This window comes from Polistes canadensis, unplaced genomic scaffold (assembly GCF_001313835.1).
Source record: "Polistes canadensis isolate GaletaPanama2010 unplaced genomic scaffold, ASM131383v1 scaffold_343, whole genome shotgun sequence".
NCBI classification, from domain to species: domain Eukaryota; kingdom Metazoa; phylum Arthropoda; class Insecta; order Hymenoptera; family Vespidae; genus Polistes; species Polistes canadensis.
The window spans coordinates 14,920-39,321 of record NW_014569890.1 but is presented as its reverse complement, the minus strand read 5'-3'; the positions used below and the strand labels follow the sequence as shown (position 1 = coordinate 39,321).

General features: G+C 31.5%; 2 protein-coding genes across 6 annotated transcripts; both read right to left on the bottom strand.

Moving 5' to 3' along the window:
* Positions 1-5,237: 5,237 nt before the first annotated feature.
* LOC106791791 (protein kinase C) lies at positions 5,238-10,257 on the bottom strand. Of its 2 annotated transcripts, none has more exons than XM_014757721.1 (9): positions 9,850-10,257; positions 9,566-9,626; positions 9,271-9,499; positions 8,069-8,100; positions 7,230-7,300; positions 6,864-7,026; positions 6,223-6,789; positions 5,552-6,147; positions 5,238-5,453 (listed from the first exon to the last, which is right to left on the bottom strand). In XM_014757721.1, exons 1-9 carry the CDS (start codon positions 10,177-10,179, stop codon positions 5,289-5,291), a joined length of 2,214 nt encoding a protein of 737 aa, XP_014613207.1. In that variant the 5' UTR covers positions 10,180-10,257; the 3' UTR covers positions 5,238-5,288. The 2 variants fall into 2 exon arrangements, with proteins under 2 accessions (XP_014613207.1, XP_014613208.1); XM_014757722.1 differs by having other exon boundaries at positions 6,864-7,005.
* Positions 10,258-11,388: 1,131 nt separating this feature from the next.
* LOC106791790 (uncharacterized protein ZC84.1) lies at positions 11,389-24,259 on the bottom strand. 4 transcript variants are annotated; one of them, XR_001382228.1, is made up of 11 exons: positions 22,367-22,914; positions 19,171-19,312; positions 17,417-17,856; positions 16,789-17,332; positions 16,446-16,689; positions 16,094-16,365; positions 14,245-16,029; positions 13,655-14,112; positions 13,378-13,558; positions 12,124-12,203; positions 11,389-12,046 (listed from the first exon to the last, which is right to left on the bottom strand). XR_001382228.1 is itself a non-coding variant. In XM_014757720.1 (10 exons), exons 2-10 carry the CDS (start codon positions 19,271-19,273, stop codon positions 13,397-13,399), a joined length of 3,951 nt encoding a protein of 1,316 aa, XP_014613206.1. In that variant the 5' UTR covers positions 19,274-19,312; positions 22,367-22,914; the 3' UTR covers positions 12,954-13,396. The 4 variants fall into 4 exon arrangements, 3 of the variants coding, with proteins under 3 accessions (XP_014613206.1, XP_014613205.1, XP_014613204.1); XM_014757720.1 differs by lacking the exons at positions 11,389-12,046; positions 12,124-12,203 and having other exon boundaries at positions 12,954-13,558; positions 16,094-16,162; positions 16,220-16,365; XM_014757719.1 differs by lacking the exons at positions 11,389-12,046; positions 12,124-12,203; positions 22,367-22,914 and adding exons at positions 23,708-23,909; positions 24,174-24,259 and having other exon boundaries at positions 12,955-13,558.
* Positions 24,260-24,402: the final 143 nt, after the last annotated feature.

Sequence of the window (24,402 nt, the reverse complement as noted above, 5' to 3'; positions counted from 1 at the left end):
ACAAAAAAAAAAATGCCACACACTGTACCACTTATTGATTTTTATTTATTTTTTTTCTTAAACTTACTTTTACGTACTTACTTTTTATTTATTTAATCATTTATCTTTTTTGTCTTCTATATATTTAATATTTAATTTAATTTAATTTAATTATATATTATTTTGTGTGTATCTACAAGATATTTTTATTATTATTTATTCTGGATAGAGTACCAAATAATGGGCAACACGGGAAGGGGGGGTTAATTTTTTTTATTTATATTTCTTTTCTTCTTCTTTTTTGTTTTTTCTTTTAATTTTATTTATCTTTTTCTCTTTTTTCTTCGTTTGTCTGTTTAGTTTTGTTCTTTTTTTTTAATTTTTCTTTGAAATAACGCACGAGACCGTCTATTATTTATTTAAACGCGTAGGCCGGACTAAACCATCTCCTCTATCTCTCTCTCGCTCGCTCTCTCTCTCTCTCTCTCTCTCTCTCTCTCTCTCTCTCTCTCACTCTCTCATTCTCTCATTCTTTGATAAATTCAAATAATTTTCCAAACAGGATGGAATCGTCATAATTGCACAGCCCTCACACGGATCGATCAAATGCAAATCTTCTTTCATTTAATCGTTTTTAATGTTTAATAATTATCTCGTTTTCTAAATTAATTAATTAATTGTACGACGCGCAAGTTTCGTGCCGAATAAAAATATAGATGAATAAATCATTTTGCAAAGATAATTATTTAAGTTTCAAAGATTCTCGAAGAACAATGACAATTTATTTAATTATTTATAAGTTGCCCCCAATTATTTTTCAATAAAAAAGAAAATAAAAAATACAAAAATATAAAAAATATAAAAACAAATTAGAAACCGTAATCAATAATTTATAATTATTAATTGTATTATTACTTTGTACATACATAAGCGCAAAAGCTATGAAATTTAGCGAAGACGCGATATTCAAAAATTTCATATTTTCTTTTCTTTTCTTTTCTTTCCCTTCTCCTGTTTGAACATGATGTGATGATATTCTTTTCTACGATTAGATTCTAATACAATAGCATGATTTATATAAAAGAAATATTTGCAAGAACTTCTATTAACTTTTTCAAACAAAAATATCGTCTTAAATGTAAACAATTTAAATTCACAATCAGACGCATTCTAAGACGTCATTTTATATCCCTTCAAAATTATGAAAAAACTGCATCAACGATACCATTTCAATTCTCATTTTCGCAATCACGTTAATATTTAATTTTCGCGTTTATTAATAACTATTATTGGACGTATATGAATAGAAAAAAAAAATCAAGTAATATACATGTATATATAACAATAGTGTATTAACAGATCATAAATATTGAATCCTAATAATAGTTTTAAAAAATATATAAAGAAATAAATAATAAATAATATAGAAAGGATAGTACAATTCATTTTCTTTACAACTATGTGATTTGATTGTTTAGATTAAAAATGAACCTAATTTTCTAATATAAATTCAAGAAAAGTTGTAAACCGCTGTCCTAATTTAAATATAAGACTAATCCTTTTTTTATAAATGAATGTCTAATCCACCTTTCTCTAGAATACATCTAATTGTAATACCTAAGACGAATTAGTACATAAAAACGTATTTACGAGTATGACACAACAACAACAACAACGAATCACAACACCGAATAATGCATATTTGTTTTCAACTATGAAGCCACGATTTTTCACTTTGATCCTGCATCCATCCTCTTCTTATTCTTTCTCCTTTTATTTTAATTTCTAATTTTTTGTCATACTCTTCGTGTGTGTTCTATCCTATTTTTTTATTCATGTTCATCATCATCATCATCATCATAGTCATCTTTTTCTTCTTTCTTCTCCTTCTTCTTTTTGCACAATTATTTATCGACTATTCAATACGAAGCTTAATTATTAATTATTCCATCCTAGAATACCCTTTGAATGGATATACTTTTATCCTTATAATTAAATATAATCTAATCGATTAAACGTAATAATTACATCGTATATTAAAACTTTCTCAAATTTTATAAAGTTTCCATCAAAGATTAAATCAAATCTAAAAGTTTGCGTGCAAGAATACTAACTTTGACACGTAATAATTAAATATATTCTTTTTACCAATTCAATAGATAAATTTTAATTAAATTTTCCTAACGCTTTTCATAAAATACAATTTGTACGTATATACGCGAAAGCATGATAAACAAGGTACATTTTGAAATAAGTACGTAAAAATCTTTGACGTTAACTTTATCGTATATGTTTGTCTCATGCGCACGCACACACATACATGCTTAAATATTAATAATCTTTGACACAACATTGCAGTAACTCGTCAATACCAAATTTACGTTATCACTTTAAATACGTAATCGAATAATTAATTACAAAGCATTATGACACTTAATTAAAAAGGACAAAGATGTTTATGATGATTTTAAAATATGTGCATCATGATACCATGCTAATAATAATAATAATATTAATAAAAATATTGCCACGAGTTATTCTTGTTATTTTTAATATTCTTTTCTTTTACATCTACGTGCATATATACCTTTTATATTAATTTTCAATATTTTCATTCTAACGTTACATAGATTCGATCCATTGAAAAATTGTACGATCACGTATTACTTCGCATTTATTAACTTAACAAGTTTAGCACATTTTAATGACGTGCTAGAAGCTTTTTTATAATCGAATATAATTTTTCATTAAATCTTGATAATTATCATTATCATTAAAGGTAAGATCGTAATCTGCTCGATCATTTAAATCTCCATAAATATATATTATAATATGTACGTGTATGTGTGTGTGTGTGTGTGTATCTCTTTCTATCTCTTTCTTTCTCTCTCTCACACATTCTCTATGTGTGCGTACCTATATAATATGCATATTCGTTCTTAATTATTAACGGATGTATATTTTATGTACTATCAAAGAGAAGCGCGCTTATGAAATGCTTCTCTCTCGTTTTTGCTTTTATTCTTTTCGAATAAAAACTAGAAGAAAATAAAAAAGAAATAGCAAGAACTTGACACTAAAGATTATTTCATAATTATCTGCCAATTTCTATATTTCTTTGAGTTCTCTTTTTTTAATCTTCTTATTTTTATTCTTCGCTATATATAATAATGACCTATGTATATATGCTATCATCAAGTTAATATTCGCTATGCATAAGTTTTACACATATATACTTATAATATATTATCACGCACGCATACACTCTCACTTTCTTTCTTTCTCTCTTACTTTTTTGAATGAGAATGTTATTTTGAAAACTTAAGTCCAGCTTATACATTCAGTCTTCGTCACAAAAAAAACGAACTGGCTCTTTCATTTCTAACATTTTGGTTTCTATCGTCTAAATTCGGAGACTCCATTTTTTTTCTTAAATAAGCATATGTATGTATTTATATAATACAGGATACGACTTGGATTATTCATTGGTTTGAATATCCTCCTACTTGTGGCTTCTTTTTCTTCACCTTCGTCTTCATTTTCTTCTTCTTCTTCTTGAACACTTATTTTTAGTAACAATAAGGAATAAGAACATTATTTTTAATACCTTCCCTCAAAAGTGTCTATAATAATCGTGAGTCTGAAAATTCTCTAGGTGCATTTTATATTATCAATGATACAGACACGCATATGTAAACCTATGCTCGATTTATACGAATGGATACGCGATTAAAATTAAATCATTTTATAAATAATAACGATGCTTTACATGACGAACAAATGTTCTTCTTTACATTATATTTCTTTATACTTAAACAACCACATTTCAGGTATTCATTTACATATGCATATGCGTCAGAATTTACGATATTAACAGTGACAACTATGGAACAAAATTTGTTGCCGTTAATATTTCTAAATTCGAAAGGACATTTAGATTCATATACTGTAATACGTACACGGATATGAAAAGACAATAAGGGCAAAGCTTATTATTTCTTCTTCTTTTATTTTTTTTTTTTTTAAATCTTTTTTCTTCTTCTCTTTTTCGATCTTCAGACTCAAGAATACTTGCGTTAACATGCCTGCCACATATAAATTCCTATATATTTAGATATAGTACTATTTATGACAAATTATATTGAAAGACAACGTTATGAGAGGAAGCAAAATCTAATTTTTGGAAGTCAATAGAAGATTTACTTATTTTTCTTTTCTTTTTTTCTTTTATAACTTCTTTTTAATAGCGCAACACTCATATGCAATTCCTAAACGCAAATATCTCTCTAATCCTTGCCATTGCATTTCTAATTAGATAATATATATATATATATATATATATATATACATATATGTATATGTTTAACATCTTTAAAAGACAGATGTGTCCTTTGTCGTAAGAAGAAATTAATCGTCCAGCGATCTCTTCATCATATATACATATATATATATATTTATATATATGTATATATAATTGCCATATAGTATATATATATAATGAATAATAAACTTTATAGCTAATTAATAATTTATCTCTTTGTACTGTTGGTAATAATCAGTACATATATTCGCATAAGATATAATATATATGTATATACTGTATAATCAGTACCGCAAGATATTAGAAATTCTTTGAAAATACATAAGTAAACGTACTCCTTCTCTCTTATCCCCCTTAATCCAGTTAACTTTACTTTTTTTTTCTTCTTCTTAAAAGCTCACATGAGCCTCGAATTAATCTTACAATTAAATCTTTTTGAAATGAATGAGAAGAAACAACTGCGATGCTTATCTAGTTTAAATGTGATGATACTGAGAGATCAAAATACACGTAATCTCCTTGCAATAAGTTAATGTTGATTCTTATTCGAAAGGATCTATCATTAATGATCCACGTTGAGAATTCGAATTATTTTTATAGTACGATAAACCCCACCAGCGGTATCAAATTAAAAAGAAGAATAAGGGAGCAAATTGGATTGTAATGGGAAAAAGTAGTAATGTAATGACGCAAGTAACGTCATTAGAAACTGCAATACTCGTACTACTCCTGTAGTGGAAGTAATGTGACGTTACGTATTCCCACGTAAAGGAATTATTTCTCAAACTTTGCGTTACACCTTCAAAAAAATATGATAAATACCTCAGAAAAAAATAGATGAAGAATACTCGATCTTATAGTTTGGTGTACTTCATTCTCTCTCTTGAAAGAGAGAGAGATTTTTCTACGTCCAAACTTATTGAAGCGAAAAGAAGCCTTACGATAAAAACATCCTTGCATTTTGCTTCTTTCGATAAATTCTTGTCTCCTATTGTGTCCCAAATCTTGCTGGATTGAAGTCCTTGTTGACGAAGGAGAAACCTTGAAATTCTTCTTGATTAATATAACTGACAACTTCGGGATCTTCTGGCGTCAATTCTGGATCCTCCCTCGTAAATTCTGCATCGAAGTTTAACGCGTCCTTTTTACTCTGCTGTAAATTTAAAATAAATTAATTTTTGTTGTTCACATGGATTAAAATGAATTGGTGTAATGATGAGTAATATGAAGATTTATAGTATGTATACTTACAACTTTTGGTTTAATCGGTGGCTTAACCCTACGCCCTTCTAATGCATCCCAATCCATGTGTTGGAAAAATGGATGAACTCTTATAGCAGCTTCGCCTCCGTTCGCTACTACACAACCCAATCGTTTAGCTGGATTCTTGGTCATGAATCCTTTTAATATCGAAACAGCTTCCTTGGATATCCAAATTGGATACAACACATCGTCACGTAAAATAGATTCAAATAAATCATCTTCGTTATCTGCTTCGAACGGTGGTTGACCAGCCATCATCTCATACATTAATACACCTAGTGCCCACCAATCGACGCTGGCACCGTATTCTAACTCTTGCAAAATCTCTGGCGCTATATAATCAGGTGTACCGCAAAACGTTGATGTCGTAGTTTTACCTTCGATTATTCCTTCTTTACACATACCAAAATCTGCGAGTTTACAATGGCCTTCTTGATCGAGAAGAATATTATCCAGTTTGAGATCACGATATATAACGTAATGTTTGTGTAGAAATTGTAACGCTAGCGTTACCTCAGCAGCATAAAAACGTGCTCTTGCTTCGTCGAATTTACGAGCTTTTTGAATATGAAACATCAAATCACCTGCAAACAAATTCAATCGTTGGTAGCGTACGTTCAAATTATTATATACATATATCAATTAAGATTTAGGCTTACCTCCATTTACATATTCCATTACGAAGAAGAGACGATCACTCGTTTGGAAACAACTGTGAATAGCTGTTAAGAACGGATGTTTAGCAGCCAACGTAAGAATACGTTTCTCCGTCATTGTACAATCGACGTCGTCGTCTTGTATAATAACATCTTTTTTTAATATTTTAACAGCAAAAACTTCATCAGGATTACTCTTCCGTTCGACCAACATAACTTTCCCAAAGCTACCCTTTCCAAGTACTTTGATAAAGTTAAAATCTTCTAGACCAAACTTTCTTACTTCATTTTCACTAACGGATACCGCATTTTGTTTTATTCCACCTTCACTTTCTTCTGACTTTCTTTGAACAGCTGTCTTAGATGCTTCTGTTGTTAACGATTCGGTGACAGCGACTGTTGGCGGCGTTTGGCTTGGTTGACAGCTAGTAAAATTAATTCGTGGTGCTTTAATTTGTTTATCAGGAGAGATATTCATTTCGCTTAAAATTTCTGCCATCGCCTTTGTATTTGTACCACAATTGTTTGCCACATTTTTTTGACATCTTTTGTGAATATTAATATTGCAAGCTGGTAAAGAAAAGCATTGTACAAATAATTAATCAGATACATTGAAAGATAAAGATGAGATTTAGCAAACTTACCTTCACATTGTAAACCTTGCCTATATAATCCATATAACAGAGAACCGCAATGATCACAGAATGTAAACCTCTTATATGTATGGACAAAGAACCGATGTGGCACGTCTATGCTAAAGCGTGGACTTTCTGTATCTTGATGTGACTGTAATCCAGTACTTCTGCCCTGAATAAATGAGCATAAAAAAGAAAAGAAAAAAAAATACAAATTAAAATGTTATAAAAACAAAAATTGATACATAACACAAATAACATAATTCAATTTAAATAGAATGCTGAAACTAGTCAGTTGGATAATGAAAAGAAACCATCTTTTTTTTAAAACAATAATGGAATACAAAAAACTAGAATATTTATACTGTATCTTACCTCGTCTCTCATTCCAGGACATTTTGTTATCACCAATTTATGACATCTCTTGTGAACTACGCAAGTGCAAACTGAAACAATGACAATGACGATATTTGTATTATGTACACCATATCTCATGTTAATAAAAAATAACACCAAGTATAGCATGACCAAAGCTGGTTGCATGCATGTCTTTTTCTTTTATTTTTTATTTTTTTATAAGTGCACCCTAATAATAATCTAAAATCATATTAAAATAAAAGCCAAAAAATATAATTCAACCCCTGTCGCAATAATAGAAGTAGAATTATATAATAATAATAATAATAATAATAATCAAATAGAGGTGTCACATAGGAGCAAATGATCCCACATAGTATAGCAAGATATTAAAAAACCTTGCGTCTCGTTTGATAAATCCAACGGACATAAATATAAAATCATGCAGTGTGAAGAGAGTTTCCAAGCTTGGCACCATGTTAAATCAAAGCAAATAAGATATCCTGTCGAATGGTGATGGATTATCAGCACTTAAGACTTCAATTTCAAAGTGCAAATGAACAAAATAAAAGCACATTTAATAGAACAAACTTGTACCATGACCAAAAGACGGAAAAACAAAAAGAAATCATTTGGAAAGGAAAATTCAACAAACTGTCGATAAATTTGTTGGTAAGTAAAAGTGCAATAACTGCCAATGCACCCTAAATGATTTAATGTCATAGTGAAAACTAAATTAACATGTATACATTCCTAATAATAATAATAATAATAATAATAACACGTTCATCATACACAGGTTCAGCAAGCGAGTACGCAATTATAATCTGTTAATAACGTGTATGTGTCTTTCTCACCTTGACACTGATAGCCCTGCTTGCCCAAGCCCCTGAAATACAACAGACAAAACACGTCACATCATCTCCTCATATTCCCTTTTTAAAACACATACGTATTCTTCTTTGGACCATATACCACAGTTAGACATCTATCGTAGACTCTTAAGAAAAAGTATAAATAATGTGTGAAATGAAAAGAAAAAAAATTATTTAAAAAAATATATATTATTAATAGAAAAAAGTGGCTGGTGCTTTACGCATGGAATCTATTTTCATTTATCAGAATTAAATCTTGTTGTTGTTTTCTTTTTTAATCGAACACAGCTTTGATACACATGAGTGCTCCAACACCTCGATAGTTTTTAGAAAAAAAATAATTCAGAGCAACACATGGAGTGTGTGCACTAAGTAAAAAAAAATGTAGAGCATGCAACCTTCTATAGTTAAATTGTGATAAAACCCAAAATGAACACAAAATTTTTCATCTACCCCCATGATATGATCTCTATAATACCAAGATTGATACAATCAAACTTCTTTTCTTTTTTTTAAAGGAAACTTTGTTCAACCTTAATGTTTCAGGATGTGAATGATTTATTATCTTTTCTTGATATTATTAAAATCCAATTTAAATTATAAACCAACATCCCATTCATGCAAATCCTGTAGTTGCAAGATTATTATTTATCGTATTTGTACCATGCAGATTTGGTGTGCAAAAGTCGACGAAGACCTTTGTGTTCGATTGAAATGAAAATGTTTGCTTTACTATTGTATATTGATATCTGCATTGATACTAATTACTTAAAACTTTTCAAAATGAAGCACACCAAACCAAGCAAGCAAAATTCTATTTGCTGAAAAACGAATTAAGACACAGTTTTAAAAATCTCTTTGGTCATTCTTCGTACTATATAAAATGAATAAGGTTGCATATTAAAGATAGTTCACATATTATATTATACATTATGAATGAACATTAGAATGAATGACCGAAGAGAAACGTTTAACATATTTATATAATTAGTATACCATGTTCACAGTATTCCAGATATACCAGACATGTCAATTTGCAAGTGAAAAGTAGTAAACCCGTATAAAACTTTGATCTTAACAATCGATAATAAATATATATATATATATAGATAAATATATATATATTGTAAGAAAAAAAAAACTATATAAGCATTTGACCCTCATGCGGTTAAACATATACATACCATATAAACTCGCGGCAGTGAGAGCAGAACGTTGGTTGTCTTAAAAATGTAGCCATAAATTTGTGGCCATTAATTTGATGAACACGACGCCTCATGGCACCTCTTCGACGATTGAATCCTTGCCATTCTTTGAATTCTCTCCTAGGCTCCTTTCCTGAACTAATACTGATCAGACTTCTAGCACTACCAATGGATTCTCCATCGATGCCACTGCGACAACTCAATGTATCTAAAAATGTTTAATATATATTTTATTTGCTGTTGATTAAATATAAATATATGCTTTTCCTCATACCTAGATCGTTCCATTTCAAATCTATCCTCACTCGCAACTTTCCCTGAGGTTCAAGATCGACCTAAAAATAATATTTCATACATTAAACATCAAATTTAAACTTAAAACAAAACTTTATGGTTAATTATTTTAAAAATGAATCTGAAATCATTATTCTATATTACAAATTGATTTTTGTACAAATAATCAACCTGTTCCAGTTTATGAATATCTAATTTATAGATAAAGAGACAGTGAACTGTAATAAGATATTATACGAATAAGAAAAAAGTCATAGAACTTACCCAGAAATCAGCAGTTTTGTCATTCTTGCTGACAAGTTCCTCGAAGGGGATGCTGCAATTGGCAACAAAGTAATCAGGCGGTAAGGCTGCATCATGGAAGACAGTTAATCCAAGGTTAACAGCACCCTGAACTTCATGAGTGAACGATTCATTCCAAACAGGATCAGATGTTTTGGGTTTGGTCGAGGAACGGTCAAGATGATTCTCATCAACGTCGATTTGAACATAAGGATCTAATATCGGTTCGTCTTGCCAAAATTTTCTCTGTTTGTCAGTGGCACGTAAACCAACTGCTTCGCATATTTCGATTTTCATCGTACCCGTAAACATGGCGAATTAATTATTACACTACTTTCTAACAATATAACCAAAAAATATAATAAAAAACTATGAGAATGTTGTGGTCGATAGAAAAAGAAAATAGCGTTCAATTACAAAATGAAATATGAATTATATATGAAAAACAAAAATGGACGATTAAGAAATATTTAATATTTTCTGTGTTTATAAATATTTTTCAGAAACTGTCACACGCGACAATGATCAAAAGGTAACAAAACTACTGTGCGTGGATACGTGTGCGTGCGCGTCTGTGTATGGGTAAATATATCTATGTATATGTGCGTAGTGTCGTCGCGATACTCGGCGCAACACAATCAAGGTTATAATACCACACCGAATCTCTCGAAGGAATGATAATAATCGAACGATATATGTTATATATATCGCATAAACGTAGTCTCACTTATTCTTCTTATTATTACTCTTCTCGTAATCGACGATTATCTTTCGATTGTCGAAGAATCTCGAACGAGTGAGGATGTTAAAAGGAAACTAACGTATGTATGTATCTATATATACATATACATATACATTTTTCTATCTCGATAAATGTGTAAGAGAAAGATATCTCGAGATGATGATGAAGAAGAAGAATATTATTAACGGCACACCGATAAAAATGTAAATACTGATGGTAATCTCGTTCACACACAATAAAGCTGATCTGCCGAAAAGAAGAGAGATATGCCGTTTAAAATGCGTGTATCTTCGTCCTCTATATTTCTCTCTCTTTCTTTCTTGTTTGCTCTATCCGTCTGTCCGTCTCACTCTTGCGCGCGCGCTCTTTCTCTTCTCTAATTGCTATCTCTTTCTCTCTCTTTCTTGTGCACTCCGTGTCCCACTCTTTCTCCTATGGCTCGAACTACTATCTCTCTCTCTCTCGTGTATTTTATATATATATATATATATATATATTTTTCTCTTTATCTTTTCCTTTAATTCCAGAAGGACTGTCTTTTACTAATATATAAGGCTATCCTTGGTTCTGTCAAGTTTCGTTCCCCTTTCTTATTACCGTCTCTCTTTCTCTTTGTCACCGACACAAGCACCGTAGCAGAATTATAAACGCTCGACTTCCTTCACTCTCGCACATAACAGAAACTGTGTCGAGAGGGTGGTCGACGTCGTTTCTACTCCTCCGATTATTAACTTCTCATTCTTATCCTTCTTCTTATCCTCTTCCGTCTTCTTCTCCTCTTTTTCCTCCTTGTTATTGTTGTTCTTCTTTTTATCCTCTTCGAATATACGATTGTTTTTATAGGACAATAAAATTGTTAAAAAATTGTAATCCAATGAATCTGATATATGCGATTTGAAAACTCCTTCAAGTATGTTCGTTAAACTGACTGCCATTAAAGCTTATTCTTTTAGTTGATTTTACAAGTTTCCTTCTTCTCGTTAGTCTCTAATATTAATCACAATTCTCATTTTTCTATCTACCTCTTTTTGCCTTACTATCTTTCTATCTTCTTTTCTTTCTTTATTTCACACTATTCCCACGTAGGACGTTGTAACCTCTGTGTAATGATATAGCGACATCTTACGATCATCTTACATGAAGGATATTTTATTAATTAAATGTATATTTGGACACGTTAATTTTTATTCAAATGATTAAAGATTTTTATTTTAGATAGATAATTTATTTTCTTCATCACCTCAACGCCAATTTCGAATCTCTCGATTGGTCGACGTTCCTCTCGTACGGTTCACCATTAAAAACTATATAGGGATGACTAGTTTTAATCGATCTATCGAAAACTACTCTTACGTCATCACTTTCGATATTTTTAATCGATTGGATCGACTATATTCGATATCAATTTTATACCGCGAAATTTGAACGATCTCAGTTCTAATGAAAGAAAATTGTTGGATTAACATTATATTTGAATATATAAAATGAATATAAATACATTTTATAACATTTACCTTGTTTTTTATTATTGCAAATTATGATATTGGTATCCCTGTTGCGAAAAATTGGTTGTCTTGTTTATACGTTGGTGTACCTGTAGCAAAATATTGGTTACGTTTTTTATTGTGATTTTATATTATACATATAATTATTTATATTAATTTACATATATATTCTATATTAATTAATAATATATTTTATGATATACTTAATAAAATTATATTGCTAGTTCTTATAAACAGTATAATAAAGACTGAAGTAAGACAGAAAATGAAAGTTACTCTATTCGTTGTGCGCAAGGTGTTCTACGCAGGGTGACGTGCACTGAATGCGCGATGGCATGCGCAAAATGTTGTGCGCAAGCAATGCAGTATGAAATTGAATCATAAAATCATAGACACATAAGAATAGAATAACAAAATTTATCCGTCTTCATAAACAAAACTATAATATATTTAAATAATATAGTAGAATAATAATTGTTCTAAATCATTAAGAATTTATTAAATACATTTCTTAGTGTTTTAAATTAGCATCTTTAATTTCTTTGAAAACATTTTTACGCATGCGCATAACGAACAAAGTTATGTATCTTATTTTAAAAATGTTTTTCTTGGTTTATCTAACAATATTATTTTATTAGATATATATTCATATCATATTATAATCTATTTTAAATTCAACAAATTCTAAACTTTCAATTTCATATTGAAAAGAATTAAGAGCTTAGGAAACGATAGACACGATAAAAAAAATATATAAAAGAAAAAATAAGAAACGAAATAAGTGGCAATCTTTATTAATGATTTATGTATATAAATAATCGAAGAATCTAATATTTACATTAGTGTATATCAATGCAACGATGTCATTAAATCGTTTTCATGATAGAAATTATCTTTTCATTTATCATTTCGAAAGGAAGATGATAACAATGAAAAGATAAAAATCCTCGGCTCTCTTTCCATATCAACGATCGATCAAATTCATTTGATATGTATCAGTTTTCGATTAGAATGTTTGTAAATTATTATAATGACTAATTTTTACAAACATTCTTAAAAATTTTATTCTTGAATTTGGTCGATCGGCGATTATACTAATCGCTGTATATACTATATATAGATATATAATATAGTATATTGAATAAATATTTCATGACAAATGATGAAACGAATGAGAATAGTTATGACTTCCGTAGTATGAGCGATGATATTTAAATCCTAGTCGAATCATGAACGATTGAAAAATTGATTAGAAATAATCACATTTTATCTATGAAATCGTTCATGCTTTATCAGCTGCTTCAGGAAGCTGAACATTTTCATGTAATTGTCCTGCATCCTTCTCATCTTTTTCCAGACCAGAAATCACGTAAACTGGTTGTTGACTGTAGGCAAGGAAATGCTGATCCATCGGCAATGTTTTGCTTGGATCCTTCATTTTCATCTGTATAAAATAACTTTTCGTTATCTAGAAACTTATGGTCCGTAATACATAAATTCAAATCCCTAATATATTTAATATATAATAATATATTAATACCTTTTTACGATACAACATTAAAAGTATTATCAAGCTGCTAATAACAAAAGCGCTGGCCGCTGCCAGAACAAGAGTGGCCGTTTGATAAACGGGTGCTTCAACTTCCGTTAGAATCTCCCGTTGCTCTAACGCAACGATCCTGTTTTCCACAGCGACTGGCATAGATTTATGTGTGAAACGTGAAGTCGTTTCATCGGCCAATGACCCAAGCATTAAAAGTTTCTGCATCCTTGTCAATTCTTCCAAATGAAAAGCTATGTCGACCTTGTTCGCACCGATTATTTCAAATTTCAAAAATGCCGAATCCCGTTCGAGATCCACTTCAATATCGTCCTTTATTCTTGCGCCTAACTCGTACAAGAATTGTTTTGCTTCGCTTTTGAAATTAACTTTATCCGTTATTACGAATCTTCCAGGAAAACGTAAAATCACTTCTACCGACTCGATCGGTGTTGGTACTAAAATATCAAAATATATTTATTTATTAACGAATAATAGAAACTTCTAAAAATTATGCAGCATTTCATATTGATAACATTCCTTTCTTTTATCCACATTTATCCCAACAGTAATAGTAATCTATAACTTACAACAAATGTTAGATCCTTTCAAAAATGGTTCGGAACCAACCAATTGATTTCCAGCCTCGTCAACGCACCAACAAGTATCTCCAGCGCATTGCGTGGGTTCAAATTTACCTTGACGATCACAAATAGCTGAAACATGACCCCTTTCTCTCATAGCTTGACATCTGGTGCCAAAGATTCTCTTAACTTGTTTTTCATCAGTCTCTAACAACTCCAACAAAGTGCCTTCCATAAATGCTTGAATCTTGTAATCTATTTCTTGATTACCAGGACCTCTACCACCACGTCTGGCTTGTCTGAAATTGCATTTTGGTTCGAGTCCTCTGATAAGAGATCCTTTCATAGGTTGTCCTTTTCTATTAACACACCAGCAAACACCGACGTGTTCCAAACATTGAACAGATTCCCACATACCAGTGTCTTGATTGCATCTTGGTAAGAAAGTCGATTGTTTTAATCTTTGAGAAGTTTTCAAATTTTTCTCTCGTAATCTTTCGCATTGTGACAAAACAGGACAAACTGTGTCACATATCAAACGACTTGAGAAATCGTTATGGCCGTGAGTACATTCGGTTTTTATTCTGCATTCGTTTTTTTCTGGATCGAAGTACCATCTTTCTGTTTCATTAGGCATCGCCGTTGAATTGCATGGCACAATTCGTAAAGGTTCGAAACAAACCTCTCGCGGTTTGGGACAACAAACAGCGTATTCGTCTAACGGAGACAACTCGCACTTGTGTGTGGATGGACATTGATGTCCGTGAGGACCACAGATAGCCGGTGATCTGTTTTGATCCAAAAGGGGTGTACCGTTCGGACAAGGATTATCTTTTTTCGGTAAACAAACTGGTACAGGTGGGCAGGGTGGTACACTGCAAGCAACTTCGACCATTCTACAAGCTTCATTTTCCCCACGACAAGTTACTCTTTTACAAGAATCTCTACAAGAACAGGTAGGACAACCACTGTCAAGATCCAACTCGAAACCTTCCGGACAATTAAGTTTGCAATCTATTTCTGGACACCTTTGAGGTTTATTACATTTCGGTACAATCCCTTCAAGGACACGCGTACCTGCAGCTTCTCTTCCTTCCTCATCAACGCACCAACACATACCATTGTGACATTGTACTGCTTCGAATGCACCATTGACATCACATCTTGGTATATAAATTCTTCGAGCTGGTTCACCGGACTCTCTAGCAGCATGCTCGGCAACAGCCTGTGCATGTTGACAAGCAGTGGCCATGACTGGTGCTACGCATTGCGTACCGCAACCCGTCGAACAACATTTGTCCGAACTCGAACACTCCTGATCGGTACTACATTCTAATTCACAGCTCGACGAACTTGGTACCAAGTATGGACATTGTCCAGGTTTGGTTGTAAGACAAGCTGGCACCGGTGGACAATATTCTCCCGGGCCACAATTGACATCAACCATTGTGCAAACTTCCCGTGAGCCACATGACACGTCTTTACATGGGTCGTGACAATTACATGTTTCACAACCATTCGAATCGATTTCATAACCGTAAGGACATACCAAGTCGCACGATATCGTATTGCAAACTTGCCAAGAATTCTTGACGCTTTTGCAATCGGTTTCTGGACTAACGTTACCTCGTAAAATAATTCCGTGACGATTCACACAAGCACAAGTACCGTTATGACACTGCAAGGGCTTGTAAAAACCATTTTTATCGCATTGCGGTGGTGGAACAGCCAAGGACATTCCTTCTCGCGTACCTTCCATTCGTTCACCAAAATCTCGAAGATATTCGCACACTGAAATTCATTAATATTCAATTAATATCATCAATAAAAATTGCTTGATTTTTTTATTACTTACTTGATACTGGTTTGATCACAGTTGTCGATGGTATCGCACAACAGACCGATTGTCCAGCTTCCGGTACCGCTGTACACATATAATTGTACGGACAAGTCTGATTGATAGAACATGTGATGGCATTACCTTCTTCGTCGCTCATCGGTGTACCATAAACGCAAGGACTCTTGTAAGTTCTTTTGGCTTTACATTCCGGCTTAGTAGGGCAAAGAAAATCAGGACAATTTGTTTCCTGTTTGAGAACACACTCTTCTTCAGGTGGGCACGGGAATCTGAAACAGAGAAGGAATTAATGTTAGCAATTTGATGATGCACCAATGAACAAATTAGAACTTTGTTTATTTTTACATACCCCTCGCAAGGATTATCGCATTCGCATGTGGAACAACCGGATGAATCTGTTTTAAAACCATACTGACAAACTTGAGCGCATTGTTGTTGAATGCAAGACGTTGATAATGATCTTGCTTTGGCAATTGAGGTGCAATTTACTCTTTCAGCTGGTCCCATAGATCCTGAGATTTTTCGACCATGATCATCAACGCACCAGCAGACCAAACCATTCCTTGAACACTGTTTAGTTTGAAATTCTCCTTCTAGAAAGTGTATTCATTATTTATAGACATCTAGAAAGACTATACTGTAGGTAATACTAATTATGAATATAATGAGAATAAATTGAAGGATATCCTTACCATCAGTACATTGCGGAATGTAACCTCGACCCTGTTTTTCTGAAATGCTTAACATTTCAGCCAGCATGCGATCGCGACGACACACGCTGAGACCTTCGGGTACAAAACAGGTACGACCACAGCGTTCACTCTGACAACATTTTTGTGGCGACGGACATTCCAAATCGTGCTGACACGTCCTACTACAAATCGTGGGTTCCTTGTTCGGACAAGTACCAGTTCGAGTAAGATTAAAATTTGATGGACAACAAACACCATATTCTTGTTTTGGATCAACCAAACATCTGTACATCGGTGGACAACTTGGTTTTCCTGGTGTATTACCACATAAGAATGGTCTCAAGGAATCTGTGATTTGCAAGGGTTCACCTGCCGGACATACATTGAACAGAGATTTCGCTTTGCGACAACTTGGCACGGGTGGGCACGGTGGACGTGCACAGGGTACATCAATTAATTCACATATCTGACCCGGACCTGGACACGTTATACCGCGACAAGGATCTTTGCATTCACACTTGGAACACCCACTTTTTGAATCGATCTACAATTAAAAATCCAAATTTAAATGACAATTTAATTAACCAACAACATATGAGAGAAGTAAATTTGATAAATAATTTATTACCTCGAATCCAAGTGGGCAAAACATTCGGCAGGAATGTGCCGGACATGTTCGAGGATTGTCACAATTAATATCATTAATATTAGACCCTCTCGTTCCAGGAATTTCACTACCAATCTTCTCATCCACGCACCAACAGTATTTCTTCTCCGAGTCGCACTGCACCCTTTCGAAATTCCCTGTTTGGTTATTACATTTTGGTACATATTGCGATGCAACAGTCCACTTGTTAACAGCACGGAATCTTTTAACAGCTGCCAATGCCAACTGTTCGCATCCAGATAACTCGCTGTTAACGCATCTTAATCCGCACGCTGTTTTGCAGCAACGTTCTTCGGACAATTGACATTCGGAATCTTCCTTACAGGTTGGTGACCTCGATGGGCATACGTTCTGTTCATCGAATGATGGACATCGGCCTGTGATGACCTTAACAGATGACTCTGCAAAGAAATATTTTCCACGTCAATTTAATTAACAATTATTGTTTCTTACATTTGACGAGTTGGATCGTAGAAATGAATGCATTTTGATCACGTACACGTATAATATTCGATACGTACGTTCAATCGTGTAACACGATGATAATAATAATCCAAATAAATAGAGTCAATCCTAACGGTTTCTCGCACCCTACTGCCATACTTATCTAAGCATACTATTAAACATATTTCCTTAATACTTCCATCCAATAAACACTGATCACTATCTCTTGATTTATATAACATTGATCACTCTTATTACAACAGTAACGCAGGAACTGTGAACGAATCGGAAATGAAATAAAATAGATTTTGTACCAAGCCTGTAATCAAATGTAAAAAATGTGAAAAGAAAAACAAAATGGAAAACATATTTTAATCGAGGAGAAGACAGGACAAGTAACTTTCTAACGAAAGTGATTAAACGTGAATCAAGAAGCGTGATCTAGGTAAATAAGTAGAACAGTTTCGCATACTAACACAGAATTTGTTCTTATTAAGAAATTGGTTTAGACCAATTGGATGCTTTCGCGAAATACTGAAGAAGAAAAAGAAAAAGAAAAGAAGAAGAAGAAGAAGAAGGACCGGTTGAGAAAAATGCGTGGAAGAGAGTGCACATTGTCCAAACACCAGGACAAAAAAAAAAGAAACGAACAGGATGAATGACTTCAGAAGAATGGCGGCTTCTGCAGTCTGGCTCTTAAACGATTCGAAAAAATTCAGATGAGATAAGGAAAGAGTCCCTCGACTATTTCTTACTTCAACATTTTGCTGCATGATTTGTAGTTGTAAATTAAAACATATTACAATATGGATAAGTTGTCGCGAGTACTGCAAACTATTCCTCGGGTTGTGCCAAGGATTAGAGAGGAAGAATCGTCTAACATAAGAGTAATTTATAAATCCAATCACGTTTACCACATCGCATTATATGCAGATGCACGTTTCTTTCGAGAGCGCGCGTACTTTCCTTTTTTTTTAATTCTTCTCTTTCTATTTTGTTGTGTTGTTGACTTCTAATGCAAGTACATTTATCCCCTCTAATTCCTGAGTTCCTATCATTAAACCATAGAATTGATTCTATGTCAGAATATGAAGAAGGTATTCAAGATAGTTTCATTGTTTGTTAATCGAGCACCTTTAATTCGATAGTTCAATTTCACGTTTCATGAAATGAAATCGATTCGATGAATCGACGAATGCATTAATTATTTAATAGATATGAAAATAAAAAATATATTTTGAGAATGAAAGAAGGAGAAAACGATGACGTACCCGCTCCAACTGATGATGACAATGAAAGAAGAAGAAGAAGGCAGGTCGATGACACCCACACAACGGCGCATGCAAACCCTCCGTTGCAAAGATCACGTTGCATCCTCAACGCATCAAGTGGTGTTTTGACCAACCGCTAGATCTGTTGAAAAAAAAAAAAAATATATATATATATATATATATATATATATATACAATATACGAATATGCTCATGCATTTTTCTGCGCTTGTAAATTTACTTGGACTATTCTCTACATCTAACTTTTTGTGTACAATTCAATAAATATATTTTTTATAATGATTGCAATTAGTAATAATAATACATTTTCTTCACTTCTTTCTCCTTATTTCTTATGCCACGCAAATAATATTCTAATACGCTTTGCCACGTTATTCATGAAGTGAACTCTACTGCAAGAATCGTTACGGACCAGTTCCTTTCTTTCTATTTCTATTTCTTCTATTCCATATTAAAACATTTAAAAATATTATTATCGATCTAATCAAATTCAAAATAAATATTAAGTTTATTTTTAGTATTACAATTAGACACTAAATTATCGAATAAATCATAAAATCAATTTTTGTTTAACCGTTTAAATTTAGTCCACTAGTTTTTGAGTACGTGACTATGAAGTTAGAAAAATATGGACAAATGTATAAAATTATTTCTTTGTTGAAATATAGAATATAATTTAAGGATTAGTGCGATGGGAAGCAGAAACTCAGTGGTTTTTGTTTCACAGTGAAATTACTGACGGTTACATCCTTTGGGAAGCCTTCAAATTTAGGGTGTATCCTGTCCTATGAATAATGTATGAAGGGAGGACTACGAAGCGATGTTGCTTTCAATGGGTCGAACGTGTAAGTAATTACGTTGATTTCTTAACTTTAATGTAACTTATAATCTTTTTTAATGCATTTACTCTTTGAGTAGACATTACAATAATAACAATACCGAATAATATATGGATATTGCAGTTGAATGCAATAATCACTCATACATAGTGCATCAATGGCCAGGATTTTTACATTTTTTTTATAAACAGGGAATATAATTCTCATTGCTTTCTGTATTTTAATTTTAATCTATTGAGAGAGAGAGAGAGATATACTGTTTGTTAATTTCGTTGAATAAATATTCTTTTAAAAATACGACCGACACAAATATCGAAGTTTTTCTTTTCTTTTAATGTGTTTCCTTTTTGTTCAAAGTTAGTAAAGTCGATGAATGAAAATAAAAGAATAAATTTGAGTGAGAAGAAAATGCCGGATGTGGGTCAATTCGTCATCAACGTTCCTTCCGGGTCAGTTGTACGCCTGGTAGATACCTTTTATACTACGTTGCTAACTTTCTATTGTCATACTCGTACTCAAAACTACGTACGTATATATCTATATATACATATATATCTATATACATTTATATATATATATATATATATATATATGTTTGTGTGTGTGTGTAAAAGTATGTATGACATTCCACGTTCTGCGTCATCGGTGGAATACTTTCTTCCAAATCCGCTTTTGAAAGATATTTTTCTTTCGTCAAAGTCCTACTCTCTGAAAATCATCATTATAATCATTAGCAAATTTAAATCAAACATTACATTTCTTTTTTCAGACATTTTAATTCTTATTTTTCATATTTTTATTACATTAACTAGCTGGATCTAATTTAACTGCAAGTTGAAATGACTACGAAGTAGTTTTGGTATTCCGTTAGAAAACATTAGTGTCTTTTTTAAATTACTTTTCATACTGTTTTTACTATACTGAAATTTACTATAATAGAAAATGACACAATTATTTATTAATCTAATTATTTAATATAATAATATATTAAAATATTACTATATACTGTATAATATTTTGTATTATAGGAAGAGAGAGAAAATACAATTGCATATGTGAATGTTATACGCATATGTGCATTTATGTCTGTGTAAATATGTACACAGTAACTGGAATTCTTGACTATGGTTGAGTTGGTAAATACTTTTCATTACTTCAAGAACCTGTTAAAGTATCTATTTTAACATGGGTAATTCTGACCCTAAGTGCAATACTATAATCGTAAATTTTAAGTAATACTAGGAAGAGGTCAGTGAATTCATAATTTTGATCTCTCTTTAAAAAGAATTCTTTTATAGAGGAGTTCTTGTCAAGGATTTTCACGATTCCCACGAGTACTGTTCTAGTTTGTATGAAAAAAAAAAAAACGAAAAACCTTTCGAAATAACTTGTTCTTTTAATTTTAATTATAATCCTCTAAATTCCTATAAAAACGACATTCATTTTTTAATTAATTTTATGCATACGTACGTATGTGTTTGTATGCAATTAATATTAAAATATTAAATGAAGAAAAATTGAAATAAAATATTTTCAAATTTGTCTATCCTTTTATATACACACATATACACATATAAATATACAAACGCGTTTTAGAAAGTATATACGTAAACGGAAGCAGGATGGATTTCACGAGAATTAATTGACTTGTAGGAATTTACGGCTAGAATACAACGTTATATTGAAATTAAATTGAAAAAAGAACTATTCGTTAAAAGATTCTCAATCTAAAAAAAATAAATAAAAAACTGATTTCTGTTAAATTTCGTCTAACGAAAATATCATCTATGTATGAATATATATAATATAATAATATATCTATAATATATCTATATCTAAATATATATCTTTCTTTTTATTTATTCATTATTTGTTTTGTTTAATCTTTTTTTATCATTTTATTCGAATGGTACTTGCGGGTAACTTTAATCAAAGAGAGAGCGTCACGTGCATAATATGTGAAAACGTTCCTAGATGAATATATTGCTACGAATACCTACAAATATATAAAGAAACAGCAGACAAACATACAAGCACAAAAAACACTCCAGCAAATAAAGATTTATCTTAAATTATATTTCGCTAATAAACGAGTCAAAATAATTCATTGATTTCAAGTATTCATTTATCATTAATGCATATGTGTTTGTGTATGTATGTATCTCTTCTATACATGTATTTTACTTCTTCATATGTACACGTGAAAATGAAAGATATAAAAATAAAGCAAATTAAAGCCAACAAAAGAAACACGGAAAACAACTGCAATAATTATAAAATAAAATGTAAAAAATGGGCAAAAGAAAAGAGTCGAATAAAAGATATCGTTGAGATTACCTGAATAATCAAAATTTGACAAATTATACGATAGATATCGTAACGTCTTCTTAATCCGCACTATGCCTCTTATTTATTTAATTATTTATTTATTGCACTTGTAAAAAAATCAAGATCAGAAACTTGAATCACAACTTTTGACGAAACGATTCGTTTTCTTGCACCAACGTTGGATTTATAAGAGAAAGAAATGAATTAATCGATTAACGAATCGAAAAATTAGATACAGATAAGGATAAATATTAAAGGATAAATAATAACATAAATATTGCACGATGTGTATCAGAGTTGTTCAGTCGAGATCGGACGACGACCGAAGAAAGACTGTCCTGGCTCGATGCTTTCAACCAGACCGGAGCTGGCCTCGTATGATGACCCCCTTATAAAATTCTACGCTCTTCTGACGATCGTTCCCACCTATAATACCTCCTCTCGAAACACCATCGACCTGTTCTATCGCCATTGATTTTGATCAAGATTCCAAATCTTCTTTTTTTTTCTTTTACAATGCTTATAAATTATTTCCTAATTTTTTTCTTCGTAAGAGGAACAGAAGTATATATTAAACGTTGTTCTAAAGAAAATGTAATATACCAAAAAGAAAATAATATATTTATGAAGAGGAAAATGTAAAAATTGTTTACTTATAAAATTTATGAAATAAAAAAATCATGCAATAAAATGTGATGAATTATTATCACATTGATATAACTTTAATAAATGCTGCAGATGCAAAGTTTTTAAAATATATATATATATAAGAAAAAATTAATTATTATAGGATTTAATCAAGTTCTTCGATCATGTCCATCATTTCTATAACAAACGAAACGGACCATCGATCGACCAGATGACCCAAAACCACCCGGAATTACTTTACCGCAGTCAACGTCCGTTATCAGAACGTAGCACATGCAACCAAGTGTACAAACTACTTTACCTTCTCTTTCTTTCTTTTTTTTTTTATGAAATAATACTATTAACCAATTAGTTCTTTTTTTAATACGATCAAATTCCTATAACGTTTTTACTACTCGTATTATATGTTACATTTCTTTTTCGATATCAATTCTTTATCATAAAAAGAAAAGCTAAAAATAAAAAATTGCATAATTTCAAGATGGACCAAAAGCTTGCAGATTTAATACATTACTATTCTTTGAGACTTTTTAAAGCTAATTTGTTTTCAGATTATCAAATTACAAAACTCAATTATTCGATTACAAGTTTATTTGTAATTTTAAACAATTTTGAAAAAGAGTTATTAATTTTTTAAATCACCTAAAAACTTTTGGTCCACTCTGTGATTAATAAAGAAGAAATCTATTAAATATTAGATACTTTATATGTATAAATTCTTAAGTGGTCTCAAGCCACGAATGGGGCCCAACGACGTCACGATGTGAGAAAAGGCCCAGTGACCGAGATTCTCTTGACCATTCTTCCTTTTCCTTCTTCTTCTTCTTCCTCTTCGTTAAAATCTTCTAGCAATGGTAACCACGTATCATAGCCGGATCTCATCTAGAATCTTCGTCCTGAATTTCTGCCCATTTACAATAAACACATAAACATATATATATAAGCTATTTTATTTATTTTTTTTTTTAATTTCCTAATTCATCTGATTATTTATGAGATATCTTTTACGTATGTATTCAGGTTAACTCCATAGATCTTTTGAAATTTATCTCCCATGAAATCGATTAATTTCAAAAATTTTGTTTAATTATAAAAAGAAATTGTTTAGCAGTTTTTAGAAATATTATTAACGTTTTAAATTAATATATTTTTAATATCCTTTACTTACATACTTCCATCAAACAATGCAGTTTCAAATGCAGCAATGCAGTTTCAAATTTGAATCGTCTTCTTTCTTTATCGAATGAACGATATTTTTTCGTTTTATTTGGTTTTTTATTTATTCATCTATTTATTTAGTCGTATTTATGAGTGTATTTATTAATTAATTAATTAGTTATGTTTTTAAATTAATTAAATAAAAATTTCTATATACATATTTTTATTATTTATATCGT